At 37.0% G+C, this 19,891-nt stretch overlaps 1 protein-coding gene across 3 annotated transcripts in view; it reads left to right on the top strand.

Moving 5' to 3' along the window:
* Nucleotides 1–19,891, top strand: part of LOC124631047 (NAD(+) hydrolase sarm1) — a 59,397-nt gene that overhangs the window by 2,795 nt on the left and 36,711 nt on the right. The window contains exon 1 of one of the 3 annotated variants that reach the window (XM_047165161.1): nucleotides 3,225–3,781. The exons of 1 other annotated variant lie outside the window; for it this stretch is intronic. In XM_047165161.1, coding sequence (XP_047021117.1) covers nucleotides 3,422–3,781 — 360 coding nt within the window. In that variant the 5' untranslated portion in view covers nucleotides 3,225–3,421. Of the gene's footprint in view, nucleotides 1–3,224; nucleotides 3,782–19,891 lie in introns of those variants that run through there. One more of the 3 variants, XM_047165162.1, reaches the window with a different exon arrangement.

The raw sequence follows: 19,891 nt of genomic DNA, 5'->3' as shown, positions 1-19,891 counted from the left end.
TTTCCCTTTATATGTAGCTAATAACCTATCTTGGTGCCAAATTTGAAGGTTCTAAGTTTGCTAGAAGTACCTTAGACTTTTGATGATCGGTCAGTGAGTGAGTCAGTGACAAAATGGTGTAACTTTGATCGCTCATAACTGGTAAACTATTTATTCGAATGTCTTGTAATTTTGAGACTGAGCTTGTTCTAATACTTACTCTTGGTCATCGAAAACCTAAACTCCTAGCTTTGTTCACATGGAAGATACAGGGGACTGAAATAGCCGCGAAACGCTTCGAGAAAAGATGGTACGGCCGTGCCCGCTTTGCTCGAGTCTTGGCTGGGGCACTGCCGTGCCCTCAGATAGTTAATATTACCTTTACCAGAACCATTTCACACAAGACATGCTTTTAGATAGAAACTGTAAAACATTCGAGCCATGTAGAAAAGTACCATTACTTTTTGCGTCTGCATGCTTTGAATATTAATAATATATCCATTCTTTTCTCTCAGGCTCACCTATAAAACCACTTCGAAGGTGTCTGGCAATTTTTAATATTCACAATAAATAAACATTATCGCTGTCGGTCAAATCGCGTCCCATATCTGAATCGTAAATAGCATGTGTTTCAGTGTGCGCGTGCGGCGCCCGTGCCGTGTTTTATTATGGCGAGAGCTCAAACTGGAACTTGGAACACTGTCACACTCACACCAAACTGTAGCATTTATTTTTACGCTTTGTTTGCTAACACTTTCGAAGAAAACTCTTAAACAAGACAGCGCATTAAAAAATATGAATAAATATTTGTGGAGGGATATATAAATTCAGGTAGGTACACTTCTCACGTTTACCTTAAATAAGGTGCAGTTTTGGTTAGCCTATTGAGTTTGATTTTCAGAATCATGAAAATATGATTTTCAATAATGTAGACGATATAAGTTCTCGTCGGTGTAACAATGGTCGAGTTAAAAACTCGCTAAAAGCTTGCCAGCCGCGTTCCACATCCGCATCTGAGCTGAAATTGCGACATCGCGTCAACACAGAATCCCAAACTGTTCTGTTCTGTTTACATCATTATGTTAGAGATGCCGAAACATTTATACATATTACTATTTAACTGTTTTTGTTTCTCGCTAGTTATATGGTGCCTAGGTAAAATTAGATGCATCAAAGTATACCTGCCACTTATTGTACAAGTGTAGGTACTTCGATCTTATCTAGATATTATATTACAGGCCTTTTATTGATAATCGTCAATTCAATTAACACTCAATGAATAGTAATATTGCAGAAAGAATTGGTGATTTACGACTTTATAAGGTTGAGGACGAAGACTTTTCTCACACGTGAACAAATTCTCAAACGCTAGTCTGGTTTTGAACCTGTACTGGCATAACTATGGCTGCAGGCCCGAGGCATATTTTTTTATATTCCTAAGTATACATATCGTATTGAAGATCACAATAACCAATCCATTCTTTGTTTTTGCGATTAGAGATTGGACATAATTATATGAAGGTAATGTCCGCAGCTAAGCAATTATTTTTTTAGCCGTTTTGATAATTATTTTTTGATCATTAAATAATTATAAATATTTTTTTGACTCGAATAATGATGAAAATATTGTGGTCGGAAATATGACGACGGGTGCCAGAGTTACATAACAGGGGCCCGATTCTTCTAAGTTAATAATGGCAAAATCGAATAGAAATCGAATCGCAATATGATCGCAATAGCAGTTTTAACCATATCGGGCATTCTGCTACTAATATAAGACCAATCGTATTCCAACGACATTCGATTGGTTTGCGATTGGTCTGCTATTTTGGTGATTTTGGTCTATACGGTAGTTTGCTCTACAATCATATTGCAATCGTAAATCATTTGCAGACAAAATGATTCATTATTGATGACAGAAAAGGATAAAAACGTTTATTTCAAAGAAAAAATAGCGGAATGCCACATACGCTTCCATCGTAATCGAGTCGGGATTGGATCTCAGTCGAACCAAGTCGAACGTGAATCGTATGTCGCTTAAGTAAAATTAGGAGAATCGGGCCCCAGGTAAGCGACATTGTACAAGACAATGAAATCGTGAATTTTTACTTCTCTCACTCAAGATAGAGAATTATCATCATAATGCTTGAAAATTAAAAATAAACAGTCTAGATAACACAAATCCTTGGCAAATAAACTAGATTGCAAATTCATGAGCAGTCTTGATTTTCCTGATTTCTCATATTTCGCACAGTTTGTCTATTCTGTAACAATATAGCTTGTTTTGTATTCACATACTATTCATTCTTGGACCTCTTTTAGCACGTGAGAATGCTTTGCAGCTGCAGATTTTTCTATCCATGGTCCATGTGGAACTTAATCTTGTGGGAGTGTGTTTTCAGCGCAAAACATTGTCAGCTCGTCTTAAACTGCTTAAGAGGAAATTCTGACACATTTTATTAAGTACGAATATACAAACGACGAAATTGTCTCTTCTACTAACAATAACAGCAACAGTTTTGTAACAGTTGATTTTGGTAACTGGAGGAATTGATGTATCTGTTCTCAATAGTAGATACCTACATACCAATAAATAAAACAAATCGCTGCGGAACATCCTGTTCGCTAAACAAATAACATAATGATAAAGGTTTACATGTTTCCACACAAACACATGAGTATCATTGTGCTCCAAAGCGTTGGTTTTCCTCGACGCGTGTCGTTTACGAGCAGCGCTTTATTTACTACGGCTACTAGGCGACGGACGCGACACGTGCGCTCTCGCGCTGCTATCAGCCTCTCGCGCGCGCACGATAACAAAACATTGCACGCCACAACATTGGTTACTAAACATTAATCCTGTTCTAATACCACTGCTGGGTGAGTGCAAAAATCGACACTGTTTACTCGGCAACTGTTCGGTGTTAACGATATGCAAGCCAGGGGTGTGCAAATGGCGTGACGCTATCGAGTAGGTACAGTGCCGTTCCCGTGGCAGCCAAACATAAACATCGCGTGATCGATAGCAGTTGTAAGAGGGTCGCGTGTTGAGGTGGTGGTGGTGGTTGTGCGGGCCCTGGCATAGTTGTCGGGCATCTGAGCGGAGCGGCGCGCGTCTAGCCAGTAGCACCAGCGGGAACAATGAGCGCGCCTTGACCTTGCGGTGCGCGGGAGGCAGGGGCGCGCGATGACGCCAGCGCGGCCGGCTCGCGCTTCGGCTTTCGGGTGCGATCCTTCGCGGACGGCATCCGCGTAATCAGCGGTCAGTGCGATTCTGAAGTACGTCGAAAATTCCGGGGCGGGTGGGCGGCGCCGCGACGCCGGGGACTCTCACGCCGCACTCATTCTGCGAGTCGGCGCCGACGCCGACGCGCTTCGAACGACCGACCGACCGAGCCGACTCCCGCCGACCGAGTAAACCGCGACATGCGCGCGCACCGACATGGGTAACGTGCAGTGCTGCGCCAGCGGACGCTTCCCTGTGGGCAAGCCGCCTAAGAAGGCGAAGAACAAGAAAAAAGATAAAGGACTTAAAGGAATCAGCAAGAAGAGTAACAGTGTAGGTAGTGGCAAAGGAAACGGAGCCGTGCAAAAAGCAACACCGATGGCAGAAGACGGCTCCGAGAAAGCAGCACCGGCCGAGACACTGGTGCAGGCTGCACCGCCTGCCGGAGACGTTCCTGATGGAGTGCTTCCGCGACAAGAAGAAAGCGAGACGCAACAAGCTAACGACACTCGTTCAGGATCTAGTTCACCACATTCGGAGAGTATAGCGGCTGCGAGGGAACGATTCTTCGGTCAGGTACTTATCGACATTTTCTAAGCATAAATTGTTTTCCCTGTATCTAAAGTTCGTAGGTATAGCAACAGGAATATAACAAATGCCGCGCGGCGTGACGAACTAATCCCTTTATCGTAGCGGAACGAATCTGCCCGACTCGGAGGTCGCTCTGCTTTACATCAGCTAATGTTGTACTCTTGATAACTCTCGAACCATATCTGTTTACGTGCATTATCTTAAGAGTATCGACTGGCAATAAAACAGATGTATGTTTTTATCTGAAGACGTCTAGAATTTAATAGCGCTTAGCTTTGCGCTATTATTCTTTAGACTAAAATAAATAAATGTCTGTAAGATCTTTGTTGAACACTTCCTGGCAATAAATGTTAATGCTTGCTTTTAATAATGCATTCCTAGATAGGGTGCATCCATTAAGTTTTCCAGAGAGTGCTTAGGTAGATCTCTCGTCTCATACTAAATAAGCTTTTATGACTGTTACCTAGTCAGAATCCCACAACTATTTGGTTTGAAACTAGTTGGTTCTAATTGCATTCATTTCTCGTTAAACCCGATTTATATTATTACATCTAATAAGTGTTGCTGTTAAAACGGAGACATAGGCCAAATGCAAAATTTACAAGAGTACGCTGTTTTTGTAGATTTACCAAATCATAAAAAAGTACTTGAGATGGGGAAAACTGCACAATCTTTCTTTTAATGCTAATCGTATCTTATCTGAGCTGTTTCAAAAGTAAAAATAAATTGTTTTTACTAAAGATAATTAAAACATGGCATTACATAACGAGATAGATTTTCTTATTTATTTAGGGTTATTAATTGTTTGCCTTCTGCCCAATTCTCAATTTGATATTTTTTATTGAACATCCTTTTACTTCAATACCACTCGTGGTCTGTACTTAAAGGTTACTGAACAGGTTCTGTGATGATCTAATGTGCATATATTATAGCTAACAACTATCAAGGACTATTTTACTAAGATAGAAGATATTTATAATTAAATATTAGAGCTAATGATGATACGAACTCAGTGTCATCTGACTTATGAATAAAAAATAAGCCAGAGATTCATTTATCAAAATGTTTTAAGAAAGGATTCATAAATCCTTCATCTCCGTTTGAGACGTGGACTAATTGGTATCAGTTTGAAATGCAGATAAAAACGAACATGGTAACATTTAATTTAATTTAGGATTTAATTTAGGAACACCTCGTTACGTGAATTCTTTTTACTTTTTAGTTAGGTTTTGATTTTTATATGTAATAACAATGTCGATTTTTTGTCACAAATGATGAACAAAATCACCTGTTGGGACACACGACGTATGTGATGCGTATCTCTAACAAAAATCTGACTCACGTGTTCTATTTACATTCAATAAACGTTCTCTGCCTGCTTTCTATCTACTCCGTCTGGTTATTTATCTACATTGATTCACCGATTCCGCCTATGTGCTTTTTTCCCGAATCCCACGCATCATCCCGCGTCAAATTGAACATGTATACGTCATTTAGTAGGAGAAATACAAATATAAGTAGTTCTTTGAATCTCTCGTTAGTCTTACAGATTTCGGGACTTCTAGATGGTCACTTACTCACTCATGTCATTGACTCAACGAGGAAAGTGACCGAGTGAGTTTGATTCTCCTCCCTCCACTTTTTGGAGAGAGTCCAGACGATTTCCCGAAATAACTTCGACTGTTCCGAGTTAATGCAAGATTTCATTGGTGGCTGCAATAGTTCGTTCCGCTTACTACGGCACACCTTTGTGTGCGTTCGTCCTAGTTTTTCGTCGCACCGTATCAGACCCAGTTTCAGTTATATGAAAAACTAGAAAAAATGCATAATCTTAGCGCGTTATCTCATTTTATGCTATGCATATTTTGTAGGTAGGTACTTATACAAAATTAACTATGTCTTATAAAAAAAAAAAAAACTGCTGAACTGTTTTGATTTGCTCATAATCACAAATTCGTTTTTTTCTTTATCTAGAGATGCAAGGAATGTGTTGAGGACATGATTTAAACAAAACGCTTACATACTTAAATGGTACAACTTAGGTCGTAATAATATCGGTTTAAAAATCCTTTAAGTCTTAATCTACTCATGTTATTAGGACCTTCCGCATTTAAACCTATGTGCGTAAATGTAACCATTTCCTTCTGAGGATTCTTAGCGAGTGATCATTCATCATTAGCATGTCTACCTGATAACTTGTGATAATAGAAGTGTCTTCATTCTATTTATAGTACCTACTACTGATACAAGTAAATAGTGACGATCAACTCGGTGCTTATCTTCAGTTTAGTTTTTCAGTGTTAGGTACCTGCTACTTACTTGAATTGTAGCTTGTATCTATATATTCCGCATTGTTTTTATCATTCGCTTTGATCGTTTCTAGGTGCGTTTCATTATTTTAAGTGCATGGAGTGCATACGCCATTCCAACACGGCTGACCTGTCGTAAAATGTTTATTTTATATGCTGTGTCGGCAACATGAATTGTCTAAACTAAACGTCAACGCAGCGTTATCGATTTTCTGATTTAGTTTCGAAATACAATTCTTTTAAGTACACTATTTTACCATTTTTACAATAATTACATACACATAAATATTGAATTTTTACATGAGTGGAATAATTAGGATTTGTCAATATTTTAAAGAGAATGAATATTGATGAGTGAATACAATTAAGCGCACTTGAGTCTGTGTTATATAACAAGTAGATAGAGTTCAAACTAAAAATTTATTCAGCGATGGTACGAGTCCGACACAAAAACACCACTTCGTAGCACTCAAGGGTATTTGCTTTATCATTTAGCACAATAAAGACAGCCTTGGGCGATAACTTGGATTAAACTACCTCATTCTAATCACCAAGACCATTAAAACACTGTGAATGTGGATAATCAAGATTTTTTTAGAAGTGCACGTAATACAGCAAAAGACATTTAAAAATGCATAAAATACACTAACGTTGTTAAAATAAAACTTTTAAGAGGCATTGCTCATGTTTTTAATCTTTCAAAAATATTTTTGGACAGTACGAGTGAAAGGCGGAGAGACAAAATTAGGCATAATATTTTACACTGAAAATGGTTTTTATTTATATTACACAGGAAGGCAACTTATTTCATCCAAACGATGTTAGTGCCCCCTTTTATCCCTTACCTAAACATGACCTACACAGCTACAACTTGGCCGTTAATTACGTCCGCTGTGAACATTGTTGTGTAATGATAAACATGCACCGTCTTACCACAAAAACTTTTAAACGTCAGTTTATGCCTTGTCTAAAAAAATGTCAAATTATGACGTTGACATATGGTTCATTTTGGAGCCACATTTTTTTTAGACAAGTGTAAAACAGTGGTTAAAGTTTTTGTAGTAAGACCGGCAATATCGAAATACACGAAAAAGTTATCACAGGAGCATAGTTTTTTAAAGCTATTATTAATTTAAAGTTGAAAGAGTGCCAAGTAGTCTTGGAAGCACGTGAATAGCTATTCTTTTGAAATGCTTCTTTGACGAGGGAAACATAAAACGCAATTGAAATATTGAATGTGTAGATACATTTTGGACAGCAAATTGCCAATGTGCTCTTTGTGGAGAAATATTTCCTCTTTAAGCGTCGTAGCTATAACCGATACTTAATCGTCTAGATTATCTTATTGACTATCGCTGTCCGAATTGCTGAGCTCCTTGCCTGCTGGCTGAGCTAGGTGTTAGGAGACTATTCTGAACTTTAAGTTGCGACTATGTGATGAATTAGAGGCTCCAAATGGATGTGAAATTAGGTATGTGTAGGAGACCTAGGAGAGCTTCCCTAATGCGAATGTCTAGTACCTATACAAAACTCTCGTTTCCATTCACTGATGTAAATGTAAATCTGAATTCACCAATGCCCCATATTAGTTCGGATGTTCAAATAATCGACGCCCTACTATTTCTTTAACATAACAAGTAAAGGGAAAAGACCAAGGCGTGTTTCCTGATCTAATGAAACACAGTAAAGTAGTACCTTTATTTAAATCGGGAAATAGCAAAGAATCAAACAACTATCGACCCGTTTCTGTTTTACCGGTTCTCAGCAAGGTATTCGAAAAGTTGATGCTTGCACAAATGTTGCGCCATTTCAATAAAAACTTCATTTTTCATAACAAATACGGTTTCACCAAAGGTCGCTGTACAACCGATGCTGGTGTAACTTTGATCAAGCACATCTTTAAGGCTTGGGAGGAAGCTGAAGACTCCTTTGGAATTTTCTGCGATCTCTCAAAAGCGTTTGACTGTGTAAATCACGAAACGCTTTTGCGGAAGCTAGAGCATTACGGAATCAAAGATACATCCCTCCAGTTATTAAAATCGTATCTAAACGATCGGCAACTTAAAGTTCAAGTAAACGGCGTAAATTCACTGGGCTCAATGATGGCAATGGGCGTACCACAAGGTTCCATATTAGGTCCGTTCCTCTTTCTAGTTTATATTAATGATTTGCCCTATCTATTTTATAATCAACCTAGGATGGTGTTGTTTGCCGATGATACCTCTCTTATTTTTAACATTGATAGGCGTAGACGTAACCTAGACGACGTAAACAATTCCATTATCCAGGTCCAAAATTGGTTCAACGCAAATAACTTGGCTCTTAATGAAAAAAAAACGAAATGCATTCGATTTTCATTGCCAAATGTAAAAAGTAGTACTGAATGTGACATAATACTCAACAGTCAAAAACTAGAATTTATAAATCAGACAGTTTTCCTGGGAATCACTCTTGACAAAAAACTACAATGGGGACCCCACATAACATCTCTTGCGGGTCGTCTTAGCTCGGCCGCCTATGCTATTAGAAAGATGAGGCAGCTAGCGGATGTAGAAACAGCTAGACTGGTATATTTTAGTTACTTCCACAGCATCATGTCGTACGGCATTCTGCTGTGGGGACGAGCTGCTGACATTGAATGCATATTTATCTTGCAAAAGCGAGCTGTCAGAGCTATGTACAACTTACGTGGTCGTGAATCTCTTAGGGAACTGTTTAAAAACATTAATATTATGACCTTGCCTTGCCAATTTATATATGAAAATATCATGTATGTTAGGAAAAACCTACATTTGTTTGATAAAATATGTGATAGACATAATTATAACACTCGAAATAAAAATAAAGCTATCCCGCAGTTTAGACTATCTAAAGTTCATACATCTTTCATGGGATATTGTGTCAAATGTTATAATAAAATACCAGACAACATTCTAGAACTAAATGACATGCGGTTTAAAGCTCATATAAAAGCCACACTTTGTAAAAACGCATATTATAAATTAGAAGATTATATTCAAGATAAAAATGCTTGGAAACATGCTGGTCCTGCTCCATAGGACGCACTGACAGTATCAAATTTTAGCGAATTTAAAATTACACCCGCTAGTAAGATTGTGTTATTCTTTTGATTGTTTATTTGTAACTTTGTACAAAAATATAAACTGATTTGTAAATGTGAACACCATGTAGCATTTTAATCTTTTTTTTTATTATTTATTCTTATATTCTTTGTCTATTGTGATTCTACATGATCTTCGCATGTTATTATAGTATGTATCAATACATACAAGCTGCAATACCTATTATTTTTAAAAAAGAGTAACCATGGAGTCTCTTGCCCGTTCTTCTCCATAGGAAGCTACTTTTGGAATGGGCACCTAGAATCAACTTTATTTATATTTTTTGACGTTCATAAGTGCTTGTTAAAGCCTAAATGAAATAAATGATTTGACTTTGACTTTGACTTTGAAAATAATTGGTGTTGTTGTGCAAAACTTGTTGCTGACAAAAATCGATTAGGTAAGTAAAAAATATTAAAATCTGTTTTAGTAGATACTTAAAGCTCCCCACGTTTATGTTTTCAGCACATAATAATCAAATGGTTCCCGTGAAATTTAAATTTAATTACCTACACTTTAGACTCGCCCTAGAAACAATATTGAACAATTTAAATCGTGATCATCCGTAACATCAGATCAGGTTTATCCAATTGGCCGATTTTTAACACAGCAAGCGATCTAGACTTTCACTTCTGTATTTAAGAAAACGAGAAAACTAAGGTGCTAGAATTGTGAAGAAGCTAGAAGGTGCTAGAAGGTGCGACTTTTGCGGCCGACAATAGACGCGTGGGCCCATTGCGTCGATAGTCAGTGTGCCTGTCATGTGTACACTCCTGTTAATTATTGTTGCCAAGTACACTGTTCATTGCTTAATTTCTTACCTAGTAATTTAATCCAAACAAAAATGAATCACTATCTAGATCCCTAGGCATAACAATATGAGACAGAGTAATGAAAACCTGATTTATCGGGGTTTCTGAAGAAGTTTTTAAATTTTTAGCTGCCAGGCACCGTAAACGAGGTATCATTTTGAGCTGTAGACTTAAACGCTTTCCTGTGAAAAAGGGTCTTGACAAGCAAACGGTCAAGCAAGATGTCCGGAACCTTAGAAACAGTGATCTTAAAATCTGATAGGAATTTAGTGAAAGTTTAGAAAACATCAAAACTAAGACGTTTTTTATACTTAATTATTGAGCGACTGATGTCATGGTCTATCAATTTAAATGGCAAACCAATCATTGCAATCACCATCATATTTAAATATTTTCGTTTTAATTAAATAAATCTAATGATATACTCGTCTTTATGAACTTAATAATGTGTGGCCTTTAGATGCAGTTGCTTTTTATTTTTCTATTTAGATGATTCCTTCAGTACCTAAGCATAAAATCATAACACAAAACCAATACTTATAACTCGATTACAGTAAATTAAGAACTTTTATATCTTATGTAGAGGTTAACTGATGAGTTATCTATTTTAATATTATAAAGAGGAAAACTTTGTTTGTTTGGTTGTAATGGATAAACTCAAAACTACTGGACCGATTTTAAATATTCTTTCACCATTAGAAAGCTATATTATCTGCGAGGAACATAGGCTATATTTTATCCCGGTACGGGCAGTAGCTCCCACGGGACGCGGGTGAAACCGCGGGAAAACGGCTAGTTTTCTATATTCTACGATTTTACCGGTATTAGGAATTATCTACCTCTATCTCTCCAACGTATCAATCGTAGCGTTACTATCAAGTCATCCGTTTGTTCGTCTATCTCGATAGACGCAGGCATGGCGGGTCAATGGCGCGTGACGTCATAATTTCGGCAAATACATCAGTATTCATACGTGACACGCTAAAAGACTGGCATGCAGTTTAAAAGATGGCCGCACCCAAAACGTGATCTCCAAAAACTTCGTAACGAGATACTATTTGAAACCGTAGCGATATTTTGTTGTTTCATCGTAGAAATATTTCCATTTAGTTAAGAACAGAGATAAATGTTGTGATTAATAAAATAAGAAACTTAAGTAATTCACTTAGGTTCCGAGGTACGTCGTAGCACGTAGCGTATCAGATACGGTATCAAGTGAGTACGTAGGCACGAGCCAGCTGCAAGCCGCTCGCGCGTGGAGCGCTGTAAGCTCGCAGTGACCCGCCAAGTGGCGGTTTCACTGCGAACACAAAGGCGGCTCGCAGTGTGCTCGTGATGACCGTGGACGAGCCGTACCCACTTGCAGGTTGATACCATATCTGATACGTTACGTGCTACACTTCTAAGTGAGTACCCAGCTTTACGTTAGTTTGTCAACGATAACTTTGAGGCTTTAGGCGTAATAGGTAAGTATATTTAAAGGGTTTTAAAACTATATTTTCCTTCGATGTCAGTTGTCAGATTTTAAGAAAACATTCACATTAGCATAGGTTTCAGTAAAACAAAATATGTAAACTAGAAATAAGAATGTTTTTAAATGAATCATACTGTATACTCGTAAATTCGTAAGATTCCGTTTTAGAACACACGCAAATTCTAGATAGGCAGAGCGTTATATTTCTCAGAAGTTCACGTAAATATTCAGTACCTATTGTTGTATCACCGGTTACACGACATCTTTTAAATAAATATCTAAAAATGTGATGACCAAATTCTTAATTTTAGATTATGTACAGCATTTCAAATATACGTAATATACATGAAGTTCTAAATGATGACATCATAGATAAATTCAACATCGACAGTCATACTCATTACAATTTTTCTACCAGTTGTTGAATAGAACATGAGCACGATTTTTGAACGACACACAGTGTAGTTAATTACATATGTAATAATGGTACTTATTGTCGTAGCATTTTTCACGCTATTTATGAAAATGAAAATATTCAATTAAAAGCATGAAAGCATAACGGCTTTTTGATAAGAACTCTCATAAATGTCGGTAGTTTTTTTAGGTCGAGGACCGCACGGGACTGTTCGTGGAAATTTTTAGTCTAACATTTTATTCATTTGACAAAGAAATATACGTTGTACACATACGTGGTTTTCTTTGAAATACGAGTGCTAAAATCGTATACTAGTAAGTAAATATTCATGATAGATAAAGAGAATGTAACAATGAAATCATGACAATGTCTAACAACTTTCTACCTGGGACTACCATTTTATTGCATTGTTCTGCTGTTTACCATAGCGTTTTCGCGCATCTTGGCTCTTGGTTATCTTTTAGTTGAGAGGATATCATAAAAAAACTTTTCATTGATAAGTTGTCAGTGTTGTGGTACTTGAGTCATTCTTTTATTTATACACAGTTTATTTATTAATTCGGCGAGTTTATTGCAAACCTTTTAGGTGACTGACTTTATTTTCGGACCCTCCCAAGGATAGCTAGTTAGGCTAGCCTAAATACAATACCTACTTTCGTCATAAAAGCGAACATGACTGTATTATTAACAGCTATTAATGTACCTATTCCAAATTGCATTTAAGACTCCTTACGAACGATATACCACGTAGCAAGAATATAATATGGTCGCAGACTTAAAGTTAAATGTTTTGCAGTTCGAGGATATGGGCCCCGTGCGTTTGCGACTTACCAAAAACCGGTTACTGATCTGTGCCAATGAAGACATTGCCTAAATGTGGCTATAAAAAGCAGCTGATATAAGGCGTTCAAATATGCGCTTGTATTGTATCTTGTGTGCAACATTGTATACGATTTTAGCAAACTTGTTGTTTCCCCTGTCAGGGAAAATAACTTGTGTTAAGGAATTCAAGCTAGGACATCAAAATAACCGACTTGATCTTAACGATACCAAAAATCGTATCCGTCAGTTTAATTTTTGTATAAACAAGGAAAAAGGATATTCATCTGTATCGATGTTGTTTGAATTGCTAACGAATGTCAAACGCATTCTGTGTAAACTGGGGATCACCGGCGTGACGTCTCACAACGTCATTGGCCAGAAACACGCTTAGAGCGACGTGATCATCATCGCAATAATTGTGGCATTACGTAATTGTGATAATTTTGTACAGAGCGAAGGGACACGCGGTGACACATTGTAGCCGCATACACTAACATAATCTGTAAATCTCTAAACGCAATAACGTGTATGAATTTTAGATTACGTAGGTAGGTACCATGCTTCTGTTATGATCTTGAATTAAGTAATTGATCTTAATAAAATTGTTATTTTGTAAATCATCAATCGGTGAACTGTAAAATTGAAGTCTTCTAAATACACACGCGGAACAACCTTCTGAGTGTGTGGACTGTGTGGAAAACTGATAAACAATATTTTAGTTGCAGACTATCCTATTCCGCTGATACATTATTGCCATAAATAGACGAAAAAATATCTTTATGTAGCTTTCAGAGGTGACTTACTCCCCAGCGGGGCCCAGCAGGGCTAAGGCCTGCCGGGGCTGCGGGTTGTTCGAAAGAGATACCGCGGCCCTGGTACATAAAAGGCCTATGACGGAACACGACGGTTTTTAGTCAGTAAAAGTCTGACACTCCCTCACCGCTGCTAACCCACAGCGGGAGGGGTCATTGAATGATTTTTGAGGTGGGAAAAGAAAAGAGGTGACTTACTACTTCTGGATGTTCACTTATTACTATTTACAGTTATTCAGTTACATTACGTATATTTATTTCGATTAGTCAACAAACTATCATCATAACTTGATTGTCGACACAAAGTAACAAGCGGAATGGTAAGTCGGCATGACAGGTACCTTCGTATTTACGGTATGATTCATAGATTGAACATTATATTTATTTAATCGTCCAATCAGTAATATTAATAGACTTTACTCGGAGGTCATCAATGAGTCTGATTAAAATGAATATATTTAGGAAAAATATTAAAAATAATAGACCCTTTTTTGGTGGGAAATCATCAAATGGCCCCTCCCACTGTGGGGGTAGGCACTTAATATAGATAGATAAAAAACCTCAAGCTAGGAATAGTAGTAGACTATGTAGCTAGGTAAGTACGTAGTATGATAACCGTTTGTAACCTCGTTAGATGAACCAAATAACGTTATCCAAAAATAGATCTGAAACTGTAATATTAATTCACAATACTGGCGTGAGCTATTTCTGCGTATTCGCGAGCTACCAGGTGAATGCTTGCTACATTTCGCTGTCAGATGTTCCGCTGAACAACGAATCATGTTACTTTTTCGAAACCCACAAAGCGTCATGTTAGTGGAAGAAAAAGCACACAGACTATGACATATAACATAACATAGGTAATGTTAAAATTATAACAATTTTATACTAAACTAAATAAAAATTAATTGAAATTGACTGTTTAATGAAATAATGGTATCTTAATGCAACTGGCGCGAACGCAGATGAACTCGTAAGTTTACCTACTTATCGCGGAAAAGCTTATAGTAGGTACCTACCTACTTATAGAACAGTAATCGTCTCTAGCCGATGTGGAGTTAACTTTTTCGTGCTTACGATTTATGAATCATCTGAATCGTTACTAGAGCTATATTTATAGAATGCTCGCAATTGAAATAGTTCGAGATAATTACCGCCCACGATGAACCCGTTACGATATAATCAGCATTAAAATGAATAATGAAAATTTATTATTGACCTTGTATACCTATACCATTAGTGTGCTATACCCTATCTACCGCGATTAGAATCAATTAAATGATGTAAATGTGCAAGTATTCTATTGTTCTGTTTCATTACTTTAAATCAAGAATAAACATTTAATAGAAATATAGTCGAACGGTTGCAATAGCAGTTAATACATTGATGATATAATACACAATACCAATAAAACATCATGTTATTACCATTCTATAGATATTAAAATAGAAACCATAGTAACTGAGTAGGTATTTCGGTGACGTAAGTAGATAAATTAGGTTTACCTACACTTACAAGGTTGTTTTAGAGGGTAAACATACATACATACTACCAATAATAATATGTAGGACTCAATAGTTATACATGAACTCAAGTTCACTATGAGAGTTTTCACAGTTTGTCAGAATGCTTATCTTTTGAAGAATATATTATTATACAATAAATGAAGAACCTAGGTATTGACTTACCTACAATATACTACTAAATATCCTTTTCAGAATATTGCCATTGAGAACTAATATGACATAAGACGTAAGAAAGCACTCCTACAAGCACTCCAAATCGAAATGTTGCCGCCGCGGGACAAAAGGCACTTTTTTAAATGTTGGATTAGAGAAAAGTTTGATTTACCCTAACCTGACGAATTTTAAGAAGTCACCTCATAACTTTTAGGTTCAAAATTTTAACTGGTTAAGATTTGTCATCTTTTTACATACCTAATCTATTTTATAAAATGCTTCTGGTGATAGCTTTTTACGAGTATGTATACTCCACGCTAATATCTATGATTGCACGTGTATTTTGTGAATTAAACATAAACAGTAGTAGGTATAATATAAATAAAGCTAAATATAGCGACGCTTAAATGCCTATAAGCATATAGGTTGACTTGGTGTTATTTGATCCGTGTTTGGCGGCAAAACATTAGTGTCATATCGCAATCATCGCCCTGTCGTTTCATTTGGCATTTGATCTCAGAAAATTGATGCGATGATAAATGGCAATAGCAAACTCGAATATTATACGCTGTTGGCAATTTTACAACATTTTTGTTTTTCAAGATCAGTTGAAAACTGGAACGCAGATACCTACCTACTAGTGAAAGTGTACAAAAAAAATGGAAAATCATGTATCGTTAACACTGGAAAAACTCATCAATTCCGAAAGATTCCTTGTAATCTACTTGAGATAATGAGATCTCTGCATGTCTTGTTTTCATAGCTGTTTATGTAAAATTATAAATTATCTGCTTTTAGACAATAGTTTTCACAATTTTCCTGCAGAACAGTAGGTATCATGAAGAACCCTTATGTAGATGACTTCGTTGTCTGTCTGTCAGATATCAGTTCTTATCACATAGACTAGTAATTGCTTAGAAAATTCATCAAGGTGCTAATTTTTTTACAACAATTACTTATCTACACTTACCAGCAATGTTTAATTAAGGGTTACTGACAATAATATCAATAAAAACTCATTTTGTTTTGCATGCCCCTGACACATTTATGAATACCGTCAAAAAATAGAGCATAGGCGAAACAGAAAGAAGAAAATGTGAATAGCTTAAAGTAGGTATCGTGATGTTTGTCTATCAGAAATGAACACAGGCAAACGTTTAATTACTGCGTTAACTTTTCCCCGTCTTGCCGCGTGTGGTCTCAACGATCGAGTGTCTAAAATTAATAGGGTTGCCTCCAACACATAACAATGAGTCGAGGTCGTTTCATTAATGATCTTAATAAACGGTGTCAATCTTATTTAATGCTATGCGGCAGAATTAGCTCGCTCGCCGGCCATTCATGACTCTTACTTACCTAATTGCTACTTTTAGCTTTGTTTACAAAAATTAATGAATGGCGATGTGATTGTGGTAATAATTGTTTTAATACACGATGTCAATCATTAACGTGACAATGCTAATAGGTTAATCAATTATACAAAGAATTAATTGATGATGTGACGTGATTTATTAACGTCGTGTTTAATTTACGTTGGTGCCAAGTTTACGTAAAAGAAAAGAGATGTATCTATGAGTATTGGTAGTTGGGTAACTATTACGAAAAACAACTACAACAACAAAACGGGGATACGAGAATCTGTAATCATGCACTAATTATTTTATTAACACCTTATATTTTTAATGTTACCAAACAATAAAAAATCGTCGTGTAAGTTTAGTACCTACTAAAGGGTTCCTCTGCTATAATTGGTTACAGTAAGAATACCATGGGGGATAGAAGTGGAGACACTCCCGACATTTAAAAAAACGTAAATGGGTATTATAAGGAGACTATCAAATCATAAACATATTTTATTTAAAAAATAATAATTTTGTATAGAAAATCCCGCCCTTTGGTTAGAAAAAGGCTGATTTCCTTATAATTCTTCGTGTTAAAAAGGTAGCCACTTAATATTTATCTGCCCGTTTAAGAAAACATGGTTGCTGTGACCACATTTTTGTGTCGAGAACAGTAGTTTTTGCCGTTTTGTAATTTTCCAATTATAGCTGTGAAAAGGAAGGCAGCCGTTGACCGACGTTACCACTTGAACGTTGGCGTATCAACAGATACGCACGTGCTTTTTGTCTTTTGCTTCTTGGAGGCCTACTAGGTATACCATAACAGACACAAAATAACATCAATAATACACGTATCCACATATTTGCTGTTTTTATACCCTTGGTCTACCTATAAAGTATCAGCACATCTTATCACAATATGGAAACTAAACAGTTTAATAAGTTGGTCCTCTCAGTTGTTAAAGATGTAGTAATGAGCAAAATTAAAGATATAACCAGGAACTCAATTCAGGATTCACGGTAATTTATAACACGGTTTGAATTAAAGTAAGTCTAGTAATGTCATCGCTCTGTAAAAACTGATAATTTCCAGAAAGTGCGTTGCCCCTAGCGACCGGCGGCGTCATCGTCGCCGGCTATACATTACAAGCCTAGGTACACGAATTCTGTCGCAAGTAGCCGGTGTCATATTTCCTCTTTATTCAATTTCCCTGCGTCCGCACAAGACTGACTTGTCCGGTTTACGGGACAGCGTGGGCATTAACCGACTTACAAATTCTTTTGGCCAGACCACGTGCCGACCTAAATCTGTCGGAATTTTAATTCATTGCACGTAAATACATCTTTGTTCTTCAATCCAGAAGAAGAGAGATACCTCTATTTTGTTTTGAAATAATCTTTTAAACTTTTTGACGTTTCTTCATTGCTAAAAAAATTTGAGGAACGATTTCGAAAACTGATATGCATACAAAAATATTGCAACAGACTACAGATACCAAAATCAATCTCGGTCAGGCCGTGACCATGTACCGTTTGAACTTTTCCATATAAATATTAGCATTGACATTTATATTATTAAACCTGCGTGTCGATGAGTATCTTGCCGGCTTGCACGTACTGCATTAATTTGTGGATTGGTTTTATTGTTACAGCGAGCGCCGCAATACTTACCGCGACAAACCGCACGCGAACCACATATTGCTTCACTTTATTCGCCAGGCGTTACAAGATAGCCATGTCAGCCTCTTTGTTGTTAACAAAATTGATACTTAAGTACTTATAAGCTTGTACGAATGCATGTAATTTGTTCCGTTGTCTTTTGTTTACGTAGGTGCTTAGCTTCTTTAGCAGGTACCCGCATTTAACAGACAAAATATTAGCAAGCATTTTCTTTTTCATGTAACTAAAAAGTCTGTATAGGTCTGCGCCCAGGGGCAATGTTATATATCGTTTTAAATTATTATTATAGTACAAAGAAAGCTGAAGTAAGTTTAATGATGATTAGAATGTTTTATTTAAAAATAATTACCTGTCATTATCAGGTATAACTCTGAAATGGCATCAAAAAACTCCTCATCGCTGCCCACCGGGAGTGTACCCAAGAGGCTGGCAGCATTGCCACGTTGGATGGCAATGCTTAATTTTTGACCAAAATAAAAACCAGCCTTTGGGTCACTTGAAGTGTCAGCAAGTCGCTTTGCCAGATCTTTAAAAAGCAGATGAGCACTTGGACCCCACGGCCCGAGGGTTTCAACCCCAAACGGCTCAAAGGTATAGTTACCAACCAGGGTGCTATATTTGCGCCGTTTGAGGTTCTCTGCAGCCACAGCAGCGGCACCAGCACATCGCGCCGAGCTAGGAAGGTGGGATGGTGCAAGAGTATCGACACAGGTCGCGTCCCATACTATAGACCTATTTACAACTAAATCGATTTAACAGTTTCACAATGAAGTCAAGCAAATTAGTTAGAATATTCTACGACACACCCACCTATGAGCAAATAAGGAAAATTGACTAATAGGTTTATTATATAGGTATGTTTATAACGCATACGTATATAAGCTCAAGTATCTCAATAAATGTTGTTCGTATAAGGACCAGACAATGTAGGTACAAACTCAAAACAATGTAACATAAACAAAGATTTAATATCAATTCTTAGTTTACAGGTCAATAAATCAACAACAATGTTCCTCTAATCTTCAGACTAAGTTACAAAACAGGGTTTCCTTTGTACGGTGGCGGCAATGTCATATTCTCGTTTAACCAAGCAGTACTCACTCTACTTAGGAACTTCTTTGTACTTCTTTCACCTACAAATCAACCTCCCCGTGCAAATTAAAGACAACTACCCCTATTTCGTGGACTTGGCTTTGTTGACCGGATTGTATACCGTATTAGGGACATGGTACCCCCTACCCACTAGCTTAGTATTCTGCTGTTTCGCCCACTTTCCGCAACTGGGTAAAAAGTAGCCTATGTCTTTTCTCAGGCTTAAACTCTCTCCCCTAGTTAATAAACACAGCGTAACTTAATTCGAGTTTGAACCGACGAAAATGTATGGTTGTCCCTTTCTCATTCCCTGTATAACTTGCTGTGCAATGCTATTTAGGTAATGGATGTTACTATACATATACCTTCCTCTTTAAGTCAGTCTATTTATTAAAAGAAAAACCTCATCAAAATCCGTTGCGTAGTTTAAAGATTTAAGCATACATAGGGATATAGGGACTGTGTATGTACTGATGTAATAGTATCTACCTTTCGTTTAAATTGGTACAATACTCTAGGCGTAAAAACCCGACAGAGA

This window comes from Helicoverpa zea, chromosome 6 (genome assembly GCF_022581195.2).
Source record: "Helicoverpa zea isolate HzStark_Cry1AcR chromosome 6, ilHelZeax1.1, whole genome shotgun sequence".
NCBI lineage: Eukaryota > Metazoa > Arthropoda > Insecta > Lepidoptera > Noctuidae > Helicoverpa > Helicoverpa zea.
The sequence above is the reverse complement of the archived record's forward strand: the minus strand, read 5'-3'. Positions and strand labels throughout refer to the sequence as shown.